The sequence below is a fragment of the Saccostrea echinata genome, unplaced genomic scaffold (assembly GCF_033153115.1).
Source record: "Saccostrea echinata isolate AGI-Se365-2 ecotype Australia unplaced genomic scaffold, CSIRO_AGI_Sech_v1 ptg000022l, whole genome shotgun sequence".
In the NCBI taxonomy this organism is placed as follows: Eukaryota; Metazoa; Mollusca; class Bivalvia; order Ostreida; family Ostreidae; genus Saccostrea; species Saccostrea echinata.
In genome coordinates this window covers 15313693-15338382 of record NW_026889771.1, presented here as the reverse complement: position 1 = coordinate 15338382, position 24690 = coordinate 15313693, and the positions used below count along the sequence as shown (strand labels likewise).

General features: G+C 34.3%; 2 protein-coding genes across 2 annotated transcripts; both read left to right on the top strand.

The window, feature by feature from the left end:
* The first annotated feature begins 3 nt into the window (after positions 1-3).
* LOC133190959 (required for excision 1-B domain-containing protein-like) lies at positions 4-4991 on the top strand. The gene is made up of 4 exons (XM_061326637.1): positions 4-114; positions 3020-3224; positions 3879-3967; positions 4502-4991. Exons 1-4 carry the CDS (start codon positions 8-10, stop codon positions 4617-4619), a joined length of 519 nt encoding a protein of 172 aa, XP_061182621.1. The 5' UTR covers positions 4-7; the 3' UTR covers positions 4620-4991.
* A 1414-nt stretch (positions 4992-6405) lies between these two features.
* On the top strand, positions 6406-12392 carry LOC133190521 (probable histone deacetylase 1-B). The gene is made up of 16 exons (XM_061326196.1): positions 6406-6477; positions 7291-7403; positions 7488-7605; positions 7984-8058; positions 8396-8534; positions 8728-8869; positions 9224-9316; positions 9529-9637; positions 10044-10184; positions 10502-10610; positions 10731-10789; positions 10901-10975; positions 11453-11599; positions 11681-11756; positions 11876-11907; positions 12094-12392. The coding sequence occupies exons 1-16, from the start codon at positions 6429-6431 to the stop codon at positions 12180-12182; spliced, it is 1566 nt and encodes a 521-aa protein (XP_061182180.1). The 5' UTR covers positions 6406-6428; the 3' UTR covers positions 12183-12392.
* Positions 12393-24690: the final 12298 nt, after the last annotated feature.

Here is a 24690-nt window from a genome sequence, read left to right as displayed (position 1 = left end):
AAGCAGCATGGCAGAAGAAAACAATACAGTGGAGGGGCTGCCCGCTAAAGATTTATTAAAAAGATTTCATTGTCTGCAAGGAGAAAGAGTGGAGACGTACAGTTTATTTGAAGAGTAAGATTTTTTTTCCATCAAATTTTATATTATGAATCCAAAAGGCAAAATGATCAAGGAACATTTTTGTAAACAATAGAGACAGAGAGATATATGTATAGAAATTTTTCAGTCAGTTAAAAGTAAATTTCCAAATTTCTCGGCATTAGATGATGAACAAAAACTTTTTGGGTTACTCAATACTGAAGACAAAGAAACTCTTAATTCTGTGGGCAAATTCATAAATGATAACATGTTGTAGTAGTATGGCACGCCAAATTCACAAAAATTAGATATAAACATAGTTTAACAGTTGATAAACTAGGTTTATCGATTGTAAACTATAGTTTACGAACTGTAAACTATAGTTAATGATTCGTTAACTGTAGTTTGCATTTGTAAAACTATATTTAACGGTTGTATAGTGTAGTTTACGAATGCTAATCTATGTTTATCTGCCTGTAAATAAACGTTAACAATAGATTTTGCTGATAAATATAGATTCTCATATGTAAACTATAATTTGCATTCGTTAACCATAGTTAAGAGTTGTTAATCAAAGTTTTACAAATCGTGAAACTATATTTATCAGATAAAATATGTTTTACATTCGTTAACCATAGATTTCGGTCGTAAACTATAGTTAACTGTCATTTATACTCACAAACTATATTTAACAGACGTAAACTATACTTATCGATCGTAAACTATAGTTTTGAGAGCTAAACTATGATTCACATTTGCCAATCATAGTTTATCGTCATAAACTATAATTCACACTCGTAAACTATAGTTATGAGTTGTTAAATATAGTTTATGAATCTAAACACCTGTTAACGATAGTTTTTAATTCAAAATTTTGCGGCACCAATCGCGAGAAGGAATAATGGGATCAGTGCAGAGAATATTAAGGACACGTGTTGAGCATTATCTAAAGCAAGGACCGAGTTATATATAATCAATATTACTTTCTCTATTTAAACAAGATTAATTGTATTTGTTTTAAAATGTCGTGTATATATACATTTCCTATGGGAAATTTTTAAAAATATGATAAAATTTTAATTTTTTAAAAGACAGAATATTACGAGATTTTTGCTCAAGCAGAGGAGGGTGAAGCGCGTTTTACAATGTGCCAAGCATTTTCCCGCCACATCTCATCACCAAAACAAAGAAACAGAAAGAGAGGAAATGCAGTGGGGGATATAGATAGGGTTGTGGGGGTTTCAACGTCCTCCTTTGAATTTAAGAGAGAGAGAATGAGAGAGAAGTCCCAGTTTGTTGTGTTTGTTCCATAAAAGGCCACTTTTATTTATGTATGAAGAAAATTCGGTTGTTGAAAAATAAATTCCGCGCCTGCAATGTTACATGTACTGTGTTATGTCTTTATTTACAGATGAATATAAGATATACATGTATTTTATTAATGACAGATCACGCATTTTGGTCTCTATTTTTCTCTTTTAAATAAAAAAAAATAAATAAAATTTTAATCAATAATTTTCCTGTCATTTTTGTTTTTATTTCCAACTAGATTTGCTTTAAAATAATAGAACATTTACTTTTAATGCCAACAAGAAATACCATGCATATATATTTAACAACAATTGTCGTTACATAGCAAAATCTTATAATGCTGTAACTATAGGATTAGCCGATCTTTAATTTACAAAAAAACTATTGTTAACTATAGTTTGGATCGTAAACTATGGTTTAGAGTCGTGAAATCTAGTTTCACAGAAAATTGTGCATCTCCCATACAAAATAAGAGATTCTGTTTCTCAAGTGTAAAACTATGTTTATCGCATTTTTGTGACATTGGCGCTTTGTATGTCTGTAAAGTATATTTTACAAAGCCTAAACTATAATTTACATTTGTTAAGTATAGTTTAGAGTTGTAAATCATAGTTTACAAATCGTGAAACTATATTTATCAGATAAACTATATTTTGCAGTAGCAAATGATTGTTTTCCTTGATAATTATAGTTTACGCTTGTGAAACATAGATTATCGTGTAAACTACAGTTTACAGATGTGAAATATAGATTATCATCGTTAACTATAGTTTACGGTCTGTAAACTATAGTTTACAATCGATAAACCTAGTTTATCAACTGTGGAACTATGATTAGCTCATTTTTGTGAATTTGGCGTGCCATATAGTAGCCATACACTTTTATATATAGTATTCCCATTAACTGAAATAGTACACTATTATTGTTGAAATGAGCAATATAGTCATTTACAAATTGTTATACTATCCATTGGCATATCTTTTCTTTATTATTGTAATAATTTCATACTTGTCTGTTATGGGCTCTAAATTAGAAAATAAATGTTCTGTTCTGTTCTGTATATAATTATGCTTCCTGCATTATTATTTGTTTCTCTCAAAACACTACTTTTTTAGCCAGTCCAGATATATCGGCAGTATATAAAGTTAACTTTCAATCTGTGCAAGAAGATGTCTTTATTTTGTATATCCCTCTTTATTCACAAAAGTTGATATCTTTTATGTCATGCACAAGTTGACTTCCCTTTCAATATTAGGATAATGCTTGTTGATTAATACATAATCAATATGTTGTATAAGTTTGGGTTCATGAAAGTAAAGGTGATATCTTTGCTATAGAATGTACTATAATGATTTATGAAAAACATCATGCATCTTCACTAGCCATTAATGGAGAAGCAGAGCAGACACTTGGCTTGTGAAGATTAGACAACACTAGTTAGAATAATCTAACTGTGTCTCGGGACAAGCCCTCACCACAATATCATTTTTAACGATAGAACATTCTATCTAAAACAACACTTACTTATCATCTTTGCATATTGAAATCTTGAGCTGACTAAAATTTGATTGAAAACAATACTCATTGATATCATTAATATTTTCAAAAGAGGAAATTATTTTGATTTTAGGGGATTCCAGGCATACTTGAATGGAGCTCCAAACTATAATTTCCCAATGTACAGACAACTTGTTCATGAAATAACCCAAACATTCTCCAAAATATCTCAAGATATCATATTAATTGTTAAGCAGTTAGAGGATATCCACAATCTGACCAGTATAGCTTCCATTGTCTCTGGAATTCAAAATAACGAAAAGGAGAAACTTGAAAAGGTAATGATTAATAAACATAAATTTACATGTATTACATTGATAATATTAGCATGTCATGTTGATAAACATATTTTCTCTACACTGAAAAAAGCTGTTTAATGAAAAAAAAAATTGTCATACAGGCTACTTATTTTAAAGTCATATATGGCGTATTTTTCATAAGTTCAGACTAACTAAAATTAAAAAGATCTTTCGATTTTTTTTATTAATTTATATAAAGATAGGACTTTCCTGTAAATTACACAATTTAAATAAATAATGTTTCAAAGATATTAGAAATTTAAAACAATAACCGAATTATTTAAAGACTCTGCATTTAAATAACAGACACAGTTTAAAGTCAATCTAACTATGGAAACATGAGGTTATTCAAGTTCAAAATCAATGAAAATTTTAATTTAGATGTAAATAACATATATCATGTTTATCTACATCCAATTTCATATTTTTTTTATTTTTTAGCTCAGATATGCCATATATAGCTTTAAACTGAATATTTTGGTTAAAAAAAATTAGATAAGACCAGTTAACACATTACTTGGATACTTGTTAAAAACTTTAAAGATTCAGAGTATCGGTAATGGTATTCTGTGTAGTCTATACACAATTTTGCTGCACATTTCTCAAGTCAATTTTTGTTTCAATACCCTTCAGACTGTTAAGTTACAACTAGCAAGACAAAATGCTACAGACCATCCCAATGATTCTAGTTTCAAAGAAGAAGAAGCAGATTTGAAAGAAAGGTAATGGTACATGTTCAAATTAGCCTTGCTATGTGGCTCTTTGTTGCAAAAATCTCAAGAAAATATCCCCATGGTACTTGAATGCCCTATGAGTGATCTGCCTTTAGATTTAAAATGAACTGAAATTTACTGTGTAATTGCACAGTTTGTATTAAATCCAAGTATTCTAAACACTACATTGTACTAAAATGAAGTCATTAAATCCTTTTTTTGCATGTTTTTCCCAGTTTAAGTTTTAAAGCAACAGTGATATCTTTCATCAATACATTGACTGTAGTATTGTATACATATTTAAACAATTTTCTTAGGGGTGAATTACAGACACTCTGTGTATGGATCAACTAACTAAATATGTTCACCTTTGTACAACTAAATTTTCTCACAGTCCAAAAAATAATTTTCTTTAATGTACAAATTGTCACTAAACAATATTGTAGCATAATGGTCTTTGAAATCTGAAATACTTCATATGAGATAGGAAAGGATGAACTACAGGTCTACTGTGTGAAACTTAAACTTCAGTTTTGATTTAAGTATTCAAGATGTTATACGGGACATCAACGAAAGGATGGAGGAGCTGAAGTTTGAATCGGAAGATCTCTATGCTGATGATTTGGAGGAGGATAAAGATGAAGATGCAGCAGATAGATGACATTTTGGGAGAATGAGGAAGATTTAACTGAGCATCATCAAATTATGTGGTCTAGTTATATTGTACAGTTTAATTATTCCCTTCAGTTTACCAATAAACAAGAAATTCTGGTGTGTGAAAATATTGAAGAAATACTAATTCATGCAAAAGTTATCAATATAACCAGTTCAAGAGGGCAAATATATAACAGATGTGGCATAAGTATAGTTTGATGTGCAAATGCTGTTTTGATATACCCTATCAGAAGTTAATAATTTGAATTGATATGTGATTTTAAATTGTTATTAAAAAAATTGTATGTTTGTTATTTAATGTATGTTTGGTTTACATCTATGTTATTTTGTTTTTAAAGTATTAAAATATATTATGTTATTACTTGTCCCTGCATTCTGTTAGCTCTCACAAATTGATACAGACATAAGGAACCCATTAATGACAATCCTACTGATTATTCTGTTAAATAAATGTCAAGAGGGACATTAAACAACAAAAAAAAAAAAAAAAACGGACATTAACAATTACTCTTTCAGTATTGATATAAGCTTATTAATATTATAGAGTTCATTACCAATAGCACTGAATAAATATATGAATTAACCGCAATTTTTTATGTGCTTTGCCAGGCAGGGGGTATTCTGAAAATTATTGCAGACTTAAAATATACTTTCTCATTCATGGAATCTGATCTCTGTGTGAAATGTTAAAATGATATTGCGTAGATTGGCAACAATTTTTTTTTTTAATTTTAGTTTTCGAGTTTTCTTTGAGGATTTAAAAGCATAATTTAAGTCCACGTTTCCTTCGCGCAAGTATTCTTTATTACCCGCGAAAAATCATATACCTAACGTATTTCACTCAGTTAGTCTCAACTGTATTATCCATGTAGGCTATGTCTGTCCATGCACTTATCTAAAGAGAGTATGATTTTCTTTGTAATATGATGCATGAAAATAACATTTGAGGAAAAAAAAACCCACTCTTCCCAGTTGCGGGATTTTTCCTCATGGAATAAATATTCGCACAATCAATGTTCAAATAATCAAAGGGAAAAAAAAAAACTTTACTCCCTTTCAAAACCAGAGATTTGCATACTTTGGAAATTTAAATGATCTTTCATACATTACGAATGAATTTATTTCTAACTGCATTTTCCACAAAATTAAACAAAATGTCCGATGTCACCTTTGAAGGGTTTTGCCACCCCCCACCCCCCTCTATTGTACGATTGCTATTTTAGATCATATTGAAGTAAATGACAGTCCATAGGACGCGGGGGAGGAGGAGCAAGGGGGGCACCCTCGTTGTTTTCTGAGTATAACGGGTAAGTTTCTAATTATCGTTTTCTGTATTCACAAAATTCATAATTTAAGAGAAGGTACCTGCTACATGCATAGATACCTCTCCCCTTTTCGTGCTTTATGCAGGTTTTTTTTTATCGATAGAAAAATCGATCTTATTAGTATATGTTGATAGACTATATACAAAACAATGATGAAGTATTTATTTCCAACTTGTTCATGAAATTATTTTTACCAAAAAATTCAGGGGGGGGGGGGAGAACAACAATCTCTGCGTTTTTTGTGGATTTTATGCAATTATGGAGTGAAAATAACATTTTATGGATATAATTGTACCACATTTATTTATTTCTATTTTTCCAAAATGAAAATTAGCTAAATTAATGTAAAAAGAGGAGCTTTAAATATTATTGTAATGCATGGGTTGCTTGCCCTTCAATTACATGTTGACAGGTGTCGCTCTCTTGCTGGTGCGCTTCCGGGTCATTTACTCAAGCTTCACAGGAGGAGAATGGCAACCCAACCGCACAATAAGAAGAAAATTTGTTACTACTACGATGGTAAGTCTGTTCATGTTTTTATATATTTCACAAAAACTGTATATTTTCATAAATAATTTTATTCAAATTGTATTATGGCCTTGATTGTTTTTATTTGGGCGAAACATCGTGCGCCCGTAGGAGCCCCAGGAAACAAAAGAAGAAGCCGAAATAAGAATTTATGTTTTTCGTAAAGGAAAATATTTTTAAAAATTTAATTTTCACAGTTAACAGTTTAAAATGGTAATTTTTAACTTTTAAAGTCGTTTTCTTTGCATTCAATGCAAAATATAAGTTTAAAAATTGGAAAGCGCGTTTCAACGTCTGAATAAAACTATGGAAGCCCAACCCACATTGAAACTTGCGTACGGATTTTCAAAGTAACATTGCTGCTTATTATGTCAACAAAACCCAATTTATGCGACTTAAGTGAACCTTACAATAATAATACAGATATTTTGAAATGTAATATGCAATTTTTCTCGAATAATTTTGAAAAATAACAGATTTACAGGGAATTTTATATGTATGGAAGCCCTGCCCAACTTGTTTTTGAGAAGAAAAATTATTCTTATTACTCAAAATTATCCAGAGCTGGGATAATTTTCCTGGTTTTAGTATGCATCAGATCACCTAACAACTTCCAAAAATACTTAGAACCCCAAATTTAGGCAAATGAATTGGAAAGAAAGGTAGATTGATTTTGACCTAGTAACATGTACAGAAGTACACATTTCTCCAGATATCAACAATGAGAAGTCTCTGTTTAAGTTTTTATGAAGCATTTATTATATCTATATTATTGCTATTTTAAAAGATTTATCTAATTTTAAGGTGACATTGGCAATTATTACTATGGACAAGGGCATCCCATGAAACCTCACAGGATACGCATGACACACAACCTTATTTTAAACTATGGACTCTACAGGAAAATGGAAATATATGTAAGTGTGGAAACATTTTCAAATATTTTATCTAGTTATTGTAATTTGTTTTTGGTTACATTTACAAATTTATTTCCTATTTAGAGACCACACAAAGCCACACAAGAGGAAATGACAAAGTTTCACAGTGATGACTACATTAAATTTTTACGCAGCATTCGACCAGACAACATGTCTGATTATAACAAACAGATGCAAAGATGTAAGTTTATAAATAATTAATATATTTTTGTACCTTAAAGAGTGATAGTTTTATTTGTAACATTATACTTGATATATTAAAGATTTCATGGAAAGTTGCACATGCAAATAAAGGATGATACTGATACAATTATAAAAGATTTTGAGGAATATCCTGACATTGTAATGTTTAATTAAGATTTCAAGTTATATACAGTAAAACTTAGTTACCCCAGTATAAGGAAGGGGCATAGTAGATATTTTTCAGGATTTTTAATAGTTTCTTTTAACTCAGATAATATACTTATTAGTGAACTCTTTATAACCACCTTGGCTGTACATCTTAATCTTCTGTATCTTTGGACGGTTTGATGTTATTTTTATCCCCACATAATTTCAGTCAATGTAGGAGAGGACTGTCCCGTCTTTGATGGGATGTATGAATTTTGTCAGCTTTCAACAGGTGGATCAGTTGGTAAGTTAGAGAAGATGTTTTTAGTGAATCAAGTCAGAATTGTAGCATCAGAATGAAACCGTGAAACAGGGAAAAGAAATTTAGTATAAATCTAAGCAGTCAAATGCTGAAGTGTTGAGGAAAATATGTACACTAGTGCTCACTTCTATTGTTCCTATTTGAATAACTGGAAAATTTATAAATGTATTGGAAAATCTTGGTTTAGCTATACTCTCACAAAACTATAAACAATGATTCATATTTTCATAAATACAAATAAAATATTTGAAATCAGAATTGAATGATGACAAGAAAGACAACCAGATTTGATAAAATGTATCAAATTCTTTTGAAAAAGCTGGAGCTGTGAAGCTGAACAAACAGGCTGCAGACATTGCCATTAACTGGGCAGGAGGACTTCACCATGCTAAAAAATCTGAGGCTTCAGGATTCTGTTATGTCAATGACATTGTTCTGGCTATTCTGGAGCTTCTCAAGTAAGATTTATAACAGTTGACCAAACATTTTTTACTTTTACATAATGTTTAGTTGAAATAGCTAATAATTACCGTAATATGTAAATTTTTATTGAAAGAAACATTATTTTAAAATATTTTTCTTGTTTGTTTTTTTTTCTCTTTCTAACCAAGTGATCACATTAAGACTTAATTTTTTATGCCTACTCTTCAGGTACCATCAGCGTGTGTTGTATGTGGACATTGATATTCACCATGGTGATGGAGTGGAGGAAGCCTTTTACACCACAGATCGTGTCATGACTGTCTCTTTTCACAAGTATGGGGAATACTTTCCTGGCACAGGAGATCTCAGGGTAGGAATCCAGCAACAAATAATAGAATATGTATAAAGAACTCAGCAGAGTGGATTTAAAAAAATCATTGAAGTAAAATTAAAAATCTTATTTTCCAACACAAAGAGTTGAGCAGGGGAGGAGAGTATAAGAGAAATATCATGAAAGGCATGTCAGAATTCTGATTGTTTACTTCTCTTTGGTAAAAGTTTTACAAAGCCCATCTATGCCTAATAATAGGCAGAGAAATCTGGGCCTTTCAGGGTCTAATCCTTGCAACCCCCCCCCCCCCCCCCACCCCCACCCCCCCACCATGTACACTACAATTAATAAGTGTCATCGTGGGTACTTATGAAATTTATGTTTTTTGCACAGGACATTGGAGCAGGGAAGGGTAAATACTATGCTGTCAACTTTCCACTAAGAGACGGAATTGATGATGAATCATATGAGTCCATATTTAAACCAGTAAGTTATTGATTAGATTAATGTGTCTGTAATTATTATTTTCAAAATGACACTTTACAATGTCTTATATTGACCTTTTTACCGGTATCCAAATATCAAGTATTCCAATAAATCCAAGAAAAGAGAAGTTCCCTTAATTAAATAGACTCTTTAAGAACAGAGTATTTTTGCTATAAATATAGAGGATTGTTTTTATGCTTTATTAATAATAGGTAATGACTAAAGTTATGGAGATGTACCAACCTAGTGCCATTGTTCTACAATGTGGAGCTGATTCTTTGTCAGGAGACAGGCTGGGCTGTTTCAACCTTACTCTAAAAGGTAAAGGGGTCACGTTGTAAATGTCAGAAAACTGGGCAACATGTAAAATGAAAATATCGAGAAATTAAGATCAGAAGTTTTTTTTCCCCTCTGTTGTTCCCAATACAGTGGTTAAATGCTTGAGGAAATGAAGTACTTGTAAAGTAATTTAAGCTTCAACTGCCCAGTTTATGTCATAATGTTTGATTTCTCAGACAAGTATCTTTAATTTGTTGCAATCCTTTAATTTTGATTGCTGAAAGGAAGACTTATTTTTCATGTTCAGTATATATCTTATTCATGTTCAGCATATATATTAATGAAATTATATTAAATAACATTTCAAACATGTTGTCATAGCAATTAAATTGAAAGATGAATTAATACATGGTATTAGATATTTAATGAGAGGTTATTTTTGTTGCAGGACATGGTAAATGTGTAGAGTACATGAAGAAATGGAACCTGCCACTGCTTCTACTTGGAGGGGGAGGATACACAATCAGAAATGTGGCCAGATGTTGGACTTATGAGACCTCTATAGCACTGGGGGTGGAAATTGCTAATGGTAGGCATTTCTGGGACTTATTTCTGTGTATTGCAGACAAAATTTTTATACCCTACAGAGAAAAAATCTGCAAGAGTCTGCAATTTTCAACAAATATAATACATGTATTTAGATATTTGTCACTGAGAATAAGTCATCATGTCTATTGGTGAAATGAAAGATCTGATGGTTTACATTGTCCAAACTGAACAATTATGTTATTTCAAACTCTGTCAAAAATAGAAAAAAAAATTCTCTTTTATGACATTTATATTCTGAATTTTTTGAATTATTTTTTAGATCTGTTGATGCTGAAAAGATTTTTTTCTTCTTTTCAGAGCTGCCATACAATGATTACTTTGAGTATTATGGACCTGACTTTAAGTTACACATCAGTCCCTCAAACATGGCAAATCAGAACACAGGAGAGTACATGGACAAAATCAAGTAAGCATAGGGTTTTATTTAGTGTTGAACAAATAAAGTTTAAGATTGAACATTATATCAAACTATATACTATTACATGTACCTATAGATATGAAGTAATTTTATCTGTTTATCCCCTAGAACACGTCTCTTTGAGAATCTGAGAATGCTGCCTCATGCTCCAGGTGTTCAAATGACAGGTGAGTTTGAAAAGCAATTTGTGATCAATTTAGATGTCACTTTTGACATCACCACTTTGTATTATTGTGCTCTTTCAGCAGAGTATATATTTGCTCCTTTCTTTTATTCAGCTATTCCTGAAGATGCTTTGAATGATGAAAGTGGAGAAGATGAAGACAAAGAAAATCCAGATGAAAGGATTTCTAGTATGTTTATCAGTAAAAATCTTAAGACATACATTTATTTTATAGACTCGGAATGGACGTAAAAATATTTTGGTCTTGAAGTCAGAGGTTAGGAACATGTTGATTTAGGTGTCTTTGTTTGATTACAAACTTTGACTACCTGGTAGACTTTTTAACAGAGTAAGTTAATAAGACTGTTAATCCACCTTTAATCTTACAACATCTGAAGCTTATGAGACTTCCTATTTCATTTCTGGACAAGTTTATACCTCAAGGTGACATGAAGTTGGATTTTCCTACAATCAGAGTTACAGCATATTTCATGACACATGGGGGGTTGGGAGGGGGGTTTACATTTCTAAGTTTTTATGTTCAGGATATTCCCTTAGTTCCTTGGGTTCTGATCTGTAAATGAATATCTGTATGCTAAATGAGGCCTTTTGTATTGAAGTCTTTTTTTATCAGACAGTGAGTTTTATTTGTTTACAATTATTCCAGTTCGTGCCAGTGACAAACGTGTGACAGGAGAGGGGGAATACTCTGATAGTGAGGATGAGGGGGAGAGGAAAGACCGGGCCAGCTATAAACCTAAAGCTAAGAGGATGAAGACCGAGAATGAGGAAAAGAAAGAGGCAACAGACAAAGGTAGGAGACTGGAGTTGTCTAATCTTCATTCAGGATTCAAAATACATGTATCTGTTGATAAATTTATATTATATATTTCAGGTGCAAAGAAAGAAGACAAAGAGGTGAAGAAAGAGACAGAAAATAATAAAGAGGAAACAAAAGCTGTCGAGAAAAGGTAAAGGACAGAACTAAATGATGTATAAAAAGTATGCTTCAAGGGAAGTAACTCCCGTTCTCACCCCTTTCCAATGGTCTTGGCCTTTTATCATTAATTTCTTTTGTCATTTTTTTCAGCGAGGAGAAATCAGATACAGCTGAGAAAAAAGGTAAGGAAAAATGATATTTAATAGTTACATGTCTATTGTAATTGCACAAGATAGCCTTTGCCATGTATTTATTGTTTTAATGAGAATAAGTTTCACTCTGGTTATGCATGACCAACCACTTTTTAAGCATTTGAAATGACATTAAATAGATGTGAAAACTCTGATCTTTATACTCTGTAATTTCAGAGTCTTCACCAGCTAGTGTTAAAGAGCCAGCAGCAGAACCTAAGGAATCCAGTGACTCAAGCAGTACGCCACAGAAAATGGAACTCTGATATATGGGACTTTTTATCAATATCAACAATTTTGTCATTTTCACCAAGTCTAGGGACGTTTGTGCAGCTGTAACATCTTTGAATCTCACCATCAACATTGTGTGTCACCAAGGATATGATATCAAATTCATAAGGATTTTATGCTTTATACAGAAATTGCATCTCTTGAATGTACAGATCATTTAATAAATATTATGAACCATCATTAAATGTTTCAAGTTATTGAAGTTAATTTCTTTTGTGTAGAACAATTTTTGTGTTATCAAAATCATTGATACTTGGAGGGATTTTTTGGGTATTTTTCACTATGTTTTGCATGAAAAGAGTAGGGAGCAGTATTCCTCTTAGAACCAAATTTAATAGTCCTTAGCTCTCCTGATCAGTAAGCATTAGAGTATAAAAAATCTCTGATGATAAATGTTACTAAAATTTGTTAATTTTACCTTGCTTCATACTTGTCATCAATACATATTTCAAATTATGAATGGGGTACTACGAAAAATATCAGAAGAGTATAGGGATCAAGTTTTTTGTAGAAAAAAAAATCGCATTTTTTTTAACACCTCACTCCCCCCCACCCCTCGTGTCAAAATGAAAATTTCAACACCTTAGTGCACATCTACAGACACCACATATTCCAAAAAATGAATAGGCTACTGCAAAAAATGTAAGAGGAGTTCAGGAGAAAAATGTATTTTGTTCCGCAACCCACCCCCCTTTTCGGGTGAAAATGAATTAAATTCCAAAACCTTATTGCACATCTAGAGGACATTTGAAATAATATTCCAAAATGTGAATATATTTCCAAGGGTGAACATGAAAATTTCCTCATCCTTTTGCACCTGTACAGGGCAACACAAATCATTCCAAAGGATGGGTTGGTTACTGCTTAAAACATGTCAAATGTAGGAGTAGTTTGAGGAAGGGGGTAGTGTGGCGGACGAACGGAACAGGATAACAACAATACACCGGAATTTTCTTTGGAAAATATGGAAATATAAAAATATAAACAACGTGCCCAAACCTAAAACAACTAAATTGGGGGTGGAGATGGGAGTGTAGGACAAGCCACTTTCCGAGTCAATTTTCTTCAGATATAACTCCAAAATTCCATGGGGGTCTGGACCTCTTTCTGGATCAGCGCATGTTTTGTTTTGTTTTGTTTCATTTCGGGATAATTATAGGACAAGTCGTTTTCCTTCATATCTGTGACTTTCCATACCAATTTACTACACTGTATGTGTCCTTGTTTTCTATGGAGGTTTAAGGTCATTCTTTGGCTATAAATTTTGTAATTTTTAGTGTAGGCCTATTTTAAAGTAATTTATTAAAATACCTGGAAGATTCGTTTACGTATACATACTACTACCGCGTAAATACCGACAAATTAAACATAATAATACGAGGGTAAATCTGAATTTCAGTTGAAATTCACTATATAAAACAAAATATTTGTTTGTGTACTCTTTATTTTACTATTTTACACTCTAATGACCACAGTGGATAATGAATAGTACTTCAATCACGTGAGCTCAGTCAAGGTCTTTGACCATTATTCAGTACTGAATTCGCAATTAACTGATTAAAGCAGTAACAAACAATACCAGGCAACTTAACGCTGCAGATATACAATTTTGTATGGAAAATGTTTCACAGGAGCCTCCAGATAAACAAACATTAAGGTAAACGTTTTAATGAATAATACTTGCGAATTGGTTAAGTTTCTTAAAAGAAAATCGTTAACAATCTGATCCTTTTAGAAAAAAAAAACGATTTTTGAGACTAAATAGACTAATCATTTTTCTGTTTTAATTAAGGTATACTGCTATATTTCATTAATTTAAAATGTAAAAAAAATGTCTAAAAATGCACCAGAATCCATCAAAATGGTACCCATTCAAAAAAAAAAGTCTAGCTCAGATACTCCCCGCACCTCATCCCAGAAACTTAGTGACGGCCCTTATATAGCAAGACGGACTTGAGGCATGAATATTTGTATCCTGTTTAGACGCAGAACATATTCTAGGTTATTGCAGAAATTTTCTATAATTGGAGGGGCAAAGGAATTAATATTTTTTATTTGTTTATATTCCGTCAAATTTGCATCGGGATCGAAATTATGAGTTTGAAATTCTGACATGTGGCGCGAACAGCAAATTCGATCACAGGAGATTGTTGAATTTTCTGATAAAGTCTTCTACGAAAAATTATTTGTTGGAGTCAGATGCATGAATTGATAGTGTTTAAGACAAAGTATTTTTCAGCTGTGGAAAAAGACTGCTTATCGCCAATGGGTGAATCGGGTAACATAAATAGATTTACTCTGTTACTTTTCTATTGTAGTGAAAATGCATATATGTTATACATTGAAAATATTTAATAATCTACTTTACCGCTTGACTTCAATGTGGAAATTTGTTGGCATGGTTATATTATGCAGTGAATCCTTTACCAGTGTTTACAGGAATTGTTAATTTAATGACACAAGGGTAGAGACACCAGATCCATAGTGAGGCTAATGAAATGCAAAATATTTTTTCTGCTGGAAACCAAGCAGTCAAACTGTTGGCAAGATTAGTTCTGCTACCAAAATGATAAAATTCATGACTCCTAGGCCAATGGTTTTGGCTTCAGTGTTGGCTTAAGATGGTCATTTACCAGTATGGAAAGCATGTATTACTGGGAGATGGGGGGGGGGGGGGGGAAGGGTTAGGCCTTTTAAAATTGTCTTTTCACTTGGCGTGAAGCGTTTAACAGGTCTAGGCACCTCCATGTTTGGAAGATAGGGTTTACCCTCAGAAAACGGAGGATAGGGGTCTTGCTACCTACCAGACTTTTCAAAACAAAGGGCAGTTAACCCTTAATCAAACAAATAACAATCCTTGCATTTTTTTAAAATGATTTATAAACCATACAGTGATATCTCAACCAAAGAAAATAAAAGATAACTACATAACATTGATAAAGTAAAGTAATCTCCGACCAATATTACAGGGTGAAAAAATGATAATAAAGCAAAAGAAATTTACTGTAATAAGAGAGTGCAAAAAGTGCCAACTTAAAAAAAAAATTGTAAAAGATCTAGACATAGAATCTCAGATCTACACATACAATCGATACTTTATGAACTTTTATTTAAATGTACTCTGGTGCATGCACTTTTCCACTGAAGGTTGGCACAAGGAGTTTGAAAATTACCTTTGTTATCCTTCAAAATCGGAGGATAAGCTATCGCACATTGCATTTCAATTTTCCATACATGGGGATTCCGATAATTTGTCCGCCATTTGGAATTTTGCCTATCCTCTAAAAACGTACCCCCCTAGACCTGTTTAAATTGTTTGCATAATAAACCTATCCTTTACCAACACTGTACTCTAAAATTCACTGCCTCTTGGTTCAGGGTTCAGATCCATTTTCATTATGGAAACTTTGAAGGTAAATCGATAAATTTTATAATTATAATGAAGAGCTAATCCTCTACCAAAGTTGTAAAATTCTTCAGACCCCAGGGTTAACTGAAGCTCAGCTGCCCTGATGAATTCCAGGGTGGGATTAATCATGAAAAACTCTTGATACTCAGTGACAGACACCCTCTGTCTCCTAAGCGTCACAAAATATTTTGTCAAAAATGTATAGCTAGGCATTTAACTTGCATAAATTTATGTAAGTTATGACAAATCAGTGCTGATATGCAATGTGCATTTTAACCATTTCTTTTAGATGCGGAATCACTGGAAACAGAAGCAATTATAGTTGCAGAGAGATTTACCAAGACACAGGTAAAATACAATGATGCAGTGAAAAAAAACCCTGACAGATTGTGCTTTGTTTATACATTTCCCTTGAACCAAGAAACTGAGGTTTTGTACAAATTAAATATAACCGTGTCTGTATCATTGATATTTTCATTCCTCACCATGAATATGGCCCAGACATATAGTATTTGTCATATCCAACTTCTGTCCTTCCATTTGTCCTTCCATCTCACTTTGCAATTAACTCAATTTCAAAGAAACTATTCAGGTTATTTTTATCAAATTCATATGCTGATACATATACAAATATGGATGCGTTATTCAACTGCATCAACATTTTTTTGACCTTGACCTTTCCTTTTACCTTGACCTCACATAAAAAATGTATGTTAGCTTAGTTTCAGAAAAAAAACTATCAAAGATATTTTTATTAAACCCATATATTCTGATACACACTGATGAGAGCTATTCAACTATTCCAACATTTTTTTTATCTTGAACTTTCCATTGACCTTGATTTCAGCTTTCTAAAATTTGTTTTTAGCTAAGCTTCAAAGAACTTTTAAGATATTTTTATAAAATTTCATATGCTGATACATGTTGATAAATATTTTTGACTTAATCAATATTTTTTGATGAAATTTGACCTTTGACCCTAACTTTTCTCAAGTTTTCAAAAAATTTTAGCAAAGATTCAAAGAAACAAGTCTAGATATTTTAATCAAACTTCATACACTAAAACATTTTGGTGAATGCTTTTGAATTGCATCAAAAATTAGCCTTGGCCTTCCCTTTGACCTTGACCTCACTTTATTTTTTTTTTACCCTGACCTTCCCAATGACCTTTGACTTTACTATTTATCGAATATTAAGTTCAGTTAAAAAAAAACAACTTTTTTTTAGGTATTCTACTCAAACTTCATACACTAATGCATATTTTTGTGTTGCACTAACAAACCCTGGTTGGGACATTCATTCCTATGGAAATATTTCTAGTTTTTCACTTCTATAAATTGCACACTACACTGTATAGAGTTCTAATACTGTGATATAAATATATTCAGTTACTGTGATCTGCCTTAGATCTAAGATAAAATAAATTCATGTCTACAATGTATTACTTAATTTGTAATCATTGCAAGTATTTGTAACATTTTATGTCAAAATGAATTATTTGAACTCTTTATTTGCATGTATTTTCAACATTTTATAGGTAAACAAGTACTGTACCGTAGTTTCTGTTCATAAATACTTTACTGTATCTGATTTTTTTACGAGGTGGGGGGTCTACCTTGCTAATACCTTATATATGAATTTAATATTTGGAAGCATGCCTCACCTGAGTTCCAGTTCATTTGAACATTGTATAGTGAACATCTATGCATATATACAAACTATTTTGGTCCTGTTTTAAAAGTAAGCCCTGATATGATATAGTTTTTATAAAGACCTGAAAAGTTTTCATTTGCTGTGCCCTTTGCTATACTCTGGTATTTATTGAGCAGAGCATTTCCATCCTATTTAAGAAATTTTCTGTCTCCACATTGTAATTTGTGAGTATGACAAATGAATTGAAATGAGACAGGGATGTGATTTGTTTATGCACTGGAATTTTCTTCGATGCAAAAGGGGTGTGCGCCTATTTTAAATTTTTGTAGAATTGCCTTTGTGTTCCTCAGCACTGTATGATTCCAACTTTCTTGCATCTTTTCGTGATATTTTGCTTGCCAGTTGATGTTGGCTGTATCAGGTCTTGACTTCTTGACCTTCAATTGACAGGACGCAGAGATGCTGAGGCAGTTCAGAAGGAATATCACCAGGAGCCACATCAACAGCCATGGAAGCTTATATGGAAGTATTTTTTGATTTTTTTCCTTCTCTCTCTTTTCTTTGTCCTCTCCCCCTGCATATTCTAACATAACTAACCACCCTCCTCCCCTTTCCCCCACATTCCTCTTCCTGACTTAACTGTCATTGTTTGCTAACTGATTTTTCAACTTATTTTGTTGTAATAATATTTTTCCTTGAATTTCTGTCATTTAGCTGCATTGTTTTGAATTTCTACTAATCGTCTATCAGTTGTATATTTTCAGGGGCTCAGAAGAGGAACAAGGAAGAAAGATCAAGGCCGGTCAACATCCTGAAGTGAGGAATAGTCCCTCTCCCATTCAACTGCAGACATGAAGCAGAATGTACGGTAAGATTCTGACTTGTTGCATGTTTTCCTGAGCATTTGTTTGCTTTACCAGGCTTTGACCTCTTGACTTTCAATTGACAGGATGCAGAGATGCTGATGCAGTTCAGAAGGAACATCTCCAGGAGCCACATCAAAAGCCATGGAAGCTTATATGGAAGTATTTTTTGATTTTCTCCCTTCTCTCTCTTTTCTTTGTCCTCTCCCCCTCCCTATCCTAACATAGCTAGCCACCCTCCTCCCCTTTCCCCCACATTCCTCCTCCTGACTTAACTGTCATTGTTTGCTAACTGATTTTTCAACTTATTTTGTTGTAATAATATTTTTCCTTGAATTTCTGTCATTTAGCTGCATTGTTTTGAATTTCTACTAATCTTCTATCAGTTGTATATTTTCAGGGGCTTAGAAGAGGAACAAGGAAGGATTACCAGGGCCAACCAACATCCTGAAGTGAGGAATTAGTCCCTCTCCCATTCAACCGCAGACATGAAGCAGAATGTACGGTAAGATTCAGACTTATTGCATGTTTTCCTGAGCATTTGTTTGGCAATTGATGTTTGCTTTACCAGGCTTTGACCTCTTGACTTTCAATTGACAGGATGCAGAGATGCTGATGCAGTTCAGAAGGAACATCACCAGGAGCCACATCAACAGCCATGGAAGCTAATATGGAAGTATTTTTTGACTTTTTCCCTTCTCTCTCTTTTCTTTGTCCCCTCCCCCTCCCTATTCTAACATAACTAACCACCCTCCTCCCCTTTCCCCTACATTCCTCTTCCTGACTTAACTGTCATTGTTTGCTAACTGATTTTTTCAACTTATTTAGTTGTAATAATATTTTTACTTGAATTTCTGTCATTTAGCTGCATTGTTTTGAATTTCTACTAATCTTCTATCAGTTTTATGTTTTCAGGGGCTCAGAAGAGGAACAAGGAAGAAAGATCAAGGCCGGTCAACATCCGGAAGTGAGGAATAGTCCCTCTCCCATTCAACTGCAGACATGAAGCAGAATGTACGGTAAGATTCAGACTTATTGCATGTTTTCCTGAGCATTTGTTTGGCAATTGATGTTGGCTGTATCAGGCTTTGACCTCTTGACTTTCAATTGACATGATGCAGAGATGTTGATGCAGTTCAGAAGGAACATCACCAGGAGCCACATCAACAGCCATGGAAGCTTATATGGAAGTATTTTTTGATTTTTTCCCTTCTCTCTCTTTTCTTTGTCCTCTCCCCCTCCCTATTCTAACATAGCTAACCACCCTCCTCCCCTTTCCCCCACATTCCTCCTCCTGACTTAACTGTCATTGTTTGCTAACTGATTTTTCAACTTATTTAGTTGTAATAATATTTTTCCTTGAATTTCTGTCATTTAGCTGCATTGTTTTGAATTTCTACTAATCTTCTATCAGTTGTATATTTTCAGGGGCTTAGAAGAGGAACAAGGAAGGATTACCAGGGCCAACCAACATCCTGAAGTGAGGAATAGTCCCTCTCCCATTCAACCGCAGACATGAAGCAGAATGTACGGTAAGATTCAGACTTATTGCATGTTTTCCTGAGCATTTGTTTGGCAATTGATGTTTGCTTTACCAGGCTTTGACCTCTTGACTTTCAATTGACAGGATGTAGAGATGCTGATGCAGTTCAGAAGGAACATCACCAGGAGCCACATCAACAGCCATGGAAGCTAATATGGAAGTATTTTTTGACTTTTTCCCTTTTCTCTCTTTTCTTTGTCCCCTCCCCCTCCCTATTCTAACGTAACTAACCACCCTCCTCCCCTTTCCCCTACATTCCTCTTCCTGACTTAACTGTCATTGTTTGCTAACTGATTTTTTCAACTTATTTAGTTGTAATAATATTTTTCCTTGAATTTCTGTCATTTAGCTGCATTGTTTTGAATTTCTACTAATCTTCTATCAGTTGTATATTTTCAGGGGCTTAGAAGAGGAACAAGGAAGGATTACCAGGGCCAACCAACATCCTGAAGTGAGGAATAGTCCCTCTCCCATTCAACCGCAGACATGAAGCAGAATGTACGGTAAGATTCAGACTTATTGCATGTTTTCCTGAGCATTTGTTTGGCAATTGATGTTTGCTTTACCAGGCTTTGACCTCTTGACTTTCAATTGACAGGATGTAGAGATGCTGATGCAGTTCAGAAGGAACATCACCAGGAGCCACATCAACAGCCATGGAAGCTAATATGGAAGTATTTTTTGACTTTTTCCCTTCTCTCTCTTTTCTTTGTCCCCTCCCCCTCCCTATTCTAACATAACTAACCACCCTCCTCCCCTTTCCCCTACATTCCTCTTCCTGACTTAACTGTCATTGTTTGCTAACTGATTTTTTCAACTTATTTAGTTGTAATAATATTTTTACTTGAATTTCTGTCATTTAGCTGCATTGTTTTGAATTTCTACTAATCTTCTATCAGTTTTATGTTTTCAGGGGCTCAGAAGAGGAACAAGGAAGAAAGATCAAGGCCGGTCAGCATCCGGAAGTGAGGAATAGTCCCTCTCCCATTCAACTGCAGACATGAAGCAGAATGTACGGTAAGATTCAGACTTATTGCATGTTTTCCTGAGCATTTGTTTGGCAATTGATGTTGGCTGTATCAGGCTTTGACCTCTTGACTTCCAATTGACAGGATGCAGAGATGCTGATGCAGTTCAGAAGGAACATCACCAGGAGCCACATCAACAGCCATGGAAGCTTATATGGAAGTATTTTTTGACTTTTTCCCTTCTCTCTCTTTTCTTTGTCCCCTCCCCCTCCCTATTCTAACATAACTAACCACCCTCCTCCCCTTTCCCCTACATTCCTCTTCCTGACTTAACTGTCATTGTTTGCTAACTGATTTTTTCAACTTATTTAGTTGTAATAATATTTTTCCTTGAATTTTTGTCATTTAGCTGCATTGTTTTGAATTTCTACTAATCTTCTATCAGTTGTATATTTTCAGGGGCTTAGAAGAGGAACAAGGAAGGATTACCAGGGCCAACCAACATCCTGAAGTGAGGAATAGTCCCTCTCCCATTCAACCGCAGACATGAAGCAGAATGTACGGTAAGATTCAGACTTATTGCATGTTTTCCTGAGCATTTGTTTGGCAATTGATGTTTGCTTTACCAGGCTTTGACCTCTTGACTTTCAATTGACAGGATGTAGAGATGCTGATGCAGTTCAGAAGGAACATCACCAGGAGCCACATCAACAGCCATGGAAGCTAATATGGAAGTATTTTTTGACTTTTTCCCTTTTCTCTCTTTTCTTTGTCCCCTCCCCCTCCCTATTCTAACGTAACTAACCACCCTCCTCCCCTTTCCCCTACATTCCTCTTCCTGACTTAACTGTCATTGTTTGCTAACTGATTTTTTCAACTTATTTAGTTGTAATAATATTTTTCCTTGAATTTCTGTCATTTAGCTGCATTGTTTTGAATTTCTACTAATCTTCTATCAGTTGTATATTTTCAGGGGCTTAGAAGAGGAACAAGGAAGGATTACCAGGGCCAACCAACATCCTGAAGTGAGGAATAGTCCCTCTCCCATTCAACCGCAGACATGAAGCAGAATGTACGGTAAGATTCAGACTTATTGCATGTTTTCCTGAGCATTTGTTTGGCAATTGATGTTTGCTTTACCAGGCTTTGACCTCTTGACTTTCAATTGACAGGATGTAGAGATGCTGATGCAGTTCAGAAGGAACATCACCAGGAGCCACATCAACAGCCATGGAAGCTAATATGGAAGTATTTTTTGACTTTTTCCCTTCTCTCTCTTTTCTTTGTCCCCTCCCCCTCCCTATTCTAACATAACTAACCACCCTCCTCCCCTTTCCCCTACATTCCTCTTCCTGACTTAACTGTCATTGTTTGCTAACTGATTTTTTCAACTTATTTAGTTGTAATAATATTTTTACTTGAATTTCTGTCATTTAGCTGCATTGTTTTGAATTTCTACTAATCTTCTATCAGTTTTATGTTTTCAGGGGCTCAGAAGAGGAACAAGGAAGAAAGATCAAGGCCGGTCAACATCCGGAAGTGAGGAATAGTCCCTCTCCCATTCAACTGCAGACATGAAGCAGAATGTACGGTAAGATTCAGACTTATTGCATGTTTTCCTGAGCATTTGTTTGGCAATTGATGTTGGCTGTATCAGGCTTTGACCTCTTGACTTTCAATTGACAGGATGCAGAGATGCTGATGCAGTTCAGAAGGAACATCACCAGGAGCCACATCAACAGCCATGGAAGCTTATATGGAAGTATTTTTTGATTTTTTCCCTTTTCTCTCTTTTCTTTGTCCTCTCCCCCTCCCTATTCTAACATAGCTAACCACCCTCCTCCCCTTTCCCCCACATTCCTCCTCCTGACTTAACTGTCATTGTTTGCTAACTGATTTTTCAACTTATTTAGTTGTAATAATATTTTTCCTTGAATTTCTGTCATTTAGCTGCATTGTTTTGAATTTCTACTAATCTTCTATCAGTTGTATATTTTCAGGGGCTTAGAAGAGGAACAAGGAAGGATTACCAGGGCCAACCAACATCCTGAAGTGAGGAATAGTCCCTCTCCCATTCAACCGCAGACATGAAGCAGAATGTACGGTAAGATTCAGACTTATTGCATGTTTTCCTGAGCATTTGTTTGGCAATTAATGTTTGCTTTACCAGGCTTTGACCTCTTGACTTTCAATTGACAGGATGAAGAGATGCTGATGCAGTTCAGAAGGAACATCACCAGGAGCCACATCAACAGCCATGGAAGCTAATATGGAAGTATTTTTTGACTTTTTCCCTTCTCTCTCTTTTCTTTGTCCCCTCCCCCTCCCTATTCTAACATAACTAACCACCCTCCTCCCCTTTCCCCCACATTCCTCTTCCTGACTTAACTGTCATTGTTTGCTAACTGATTTTTTCAACTTATTTAGTTGTAATAATATTTTTACTTGAATTTCTGTCATTTAGCTGCATTGTTTTGAATTTCTACTAATCTTCTATCAGTTTTATGTTTTCAGGGGCTCTGAAGAGGAACAAGGAAGAAAGATCAAGGCCGGTCAACATCCGGAAGTGAGGAATAGTCCCTCTCCCATTCAACTGCAGACATGAAGCAGAATGTACGGTAAGATTCAGACTTATTGCATGTTTTCCTGAGCATTTGTTTGGCAATTGATGTTGGCTGTATCAGGCTTTGACCTCTTGACTTTCAATTGACAGGATGCAGAGATGCTGATGCAGTTCAGAAGGAACATCACCAGGAGCCACATCAACAGCCATGGAAGCTTATATGGAAGTATTTTTTGATTTTTTCCCTTCTCTCTCTTTTCTTTGTCCTCTCCCCCTCCCTATTCTAACATAGCTAACCACCCTCCTCCCCTTTCCCCCACATTCCTCCTCCTGACTTAACTGTCATTGTTTGCTAACTGATTTTTCAACTTATTTTGTTGTAATAATATTTTTCCTTGAATTTCTGTCATTTAGCTGCATTGTTTTGAATTTCTACTAATCTTCTATCAGTTGTATATTTTCAGGGGCTTAGAAGAGGAACAAGGAAGGATTACCAGGGCCAACCAACATCCTGAAGTGAGGAATAGTCCCTCTCCCATTCAACCGCAGACATGAAGCAGAATGTACGGTAAGATTCAGACTTATTGCATGTTTTCCTGAGCATTTGTTTGGCAATTGATGTTTGCTTTACCAGGCTTTGACCTCTTGACTTTCAATTGACAGGATGTAGAGATGCTGATGCAGTTCAGAAGGAACATCACCAGGAGCCACATCAACAGCCATGGAAGCTAATATGGAAGTATTTTTTGACTTTTTCCCTTTTCTCTCTTTTCTTTGTCCCCTCCCCCTCCCTATTCTAACGTAACTAACCACCCTCCTCCCCTTTCCCCTACATTCCTCTTCCTGACTTAACTGTCATTGTTTGCTAACTGATTTTTTCAACTTATTTAGTTGTAATAATATTTTTCCTTGAATTTCTGTCATTTAGCTGCATTGTTTTGAATTTCTACTAATCTTCTATCAGTTTTATGTTTTCAGGGGCTCAGAAGAGGAACAAGGAAGAAAGATCAAGGCCGGTCAACATCCGGAAGTGAGGAATAGTCCCTCTCCCATTCAACTGCAGACATGAAGCAGAATGTACGGTAAGATTCAGACTTATTGCATGTTTTCCTGAGCATTTGTTTGGCAATTGATGTTGGCTGTATCAGGCTTTGACCTCTTGACTTTCAATTGACAGGATGCAGAGATGCTGATGCAGTTCAGAAGGAACATCACCAGGAGCCACATCAACAGCCATGGAAGCTTATATGGAAGTATTTTTTGATTTTTTCCCTTCTCTCTCTTTTCTTTGTCCTCTCCCCCTCCCTATTCTAACATAGCTAACCACCCTCCTCCCCTTTCCCCCACATTCCTCCTCCTGACTTAACTGTCATTGTTTGCTAACTGATTTTTCAACTTATTTTGTTGTAATAATATTTTTCCTTGAATTTCTGTCATTTAGCTGCATTGTTTTGAATTTCTACTAATCTTCTATCAGTTGTATA

Bases quoted from the DNA above. Each gene is read 5' to 3' on its own strand.
- LOC133190959 (XM_061326637.1), top strand. From the start codon at position 8: ATGGCAGAAGAAAACAATACAGTGGAGGGGCTGCCCGCTAAAGATTTA. The intron at 115-3,019 runs GTAAGATTTTTT...TTTTGATTTTAG, and splicing joins ACGTACAGTTTATTTGAAGA to GGGATTCCAGGCATACTTGA. The intron at 3,968-4,501 runs GTAATGGTACAT...TTTTGATTTAAG, and splicing joins GAAGCAGATTTGAAAGAAAG to TATTCAAGATGTTATACGGG.
- LOC133190521 (XM_061326196.1), top strand. From the start codon at position 6,429: ATGGCAACCCAACCGCACAATAAGAAGAAAATTTGTTACTACTACGAT. The intron at 8,535-8,727 runs GTAAGATTTATA...CCTACTCTTCAG, and splicing joins GCTATTCTGGAGCTTCTCAA to GTACCATCAGCGTGTGTTGT. The intron at 11,908-12,093 runs GTAAGGAAAAAT...CTGTAATTTCAG, and splicing joins AGATACAGCTGAGAAAAAAG to AGTCTTCACCAGCTAGTGTT.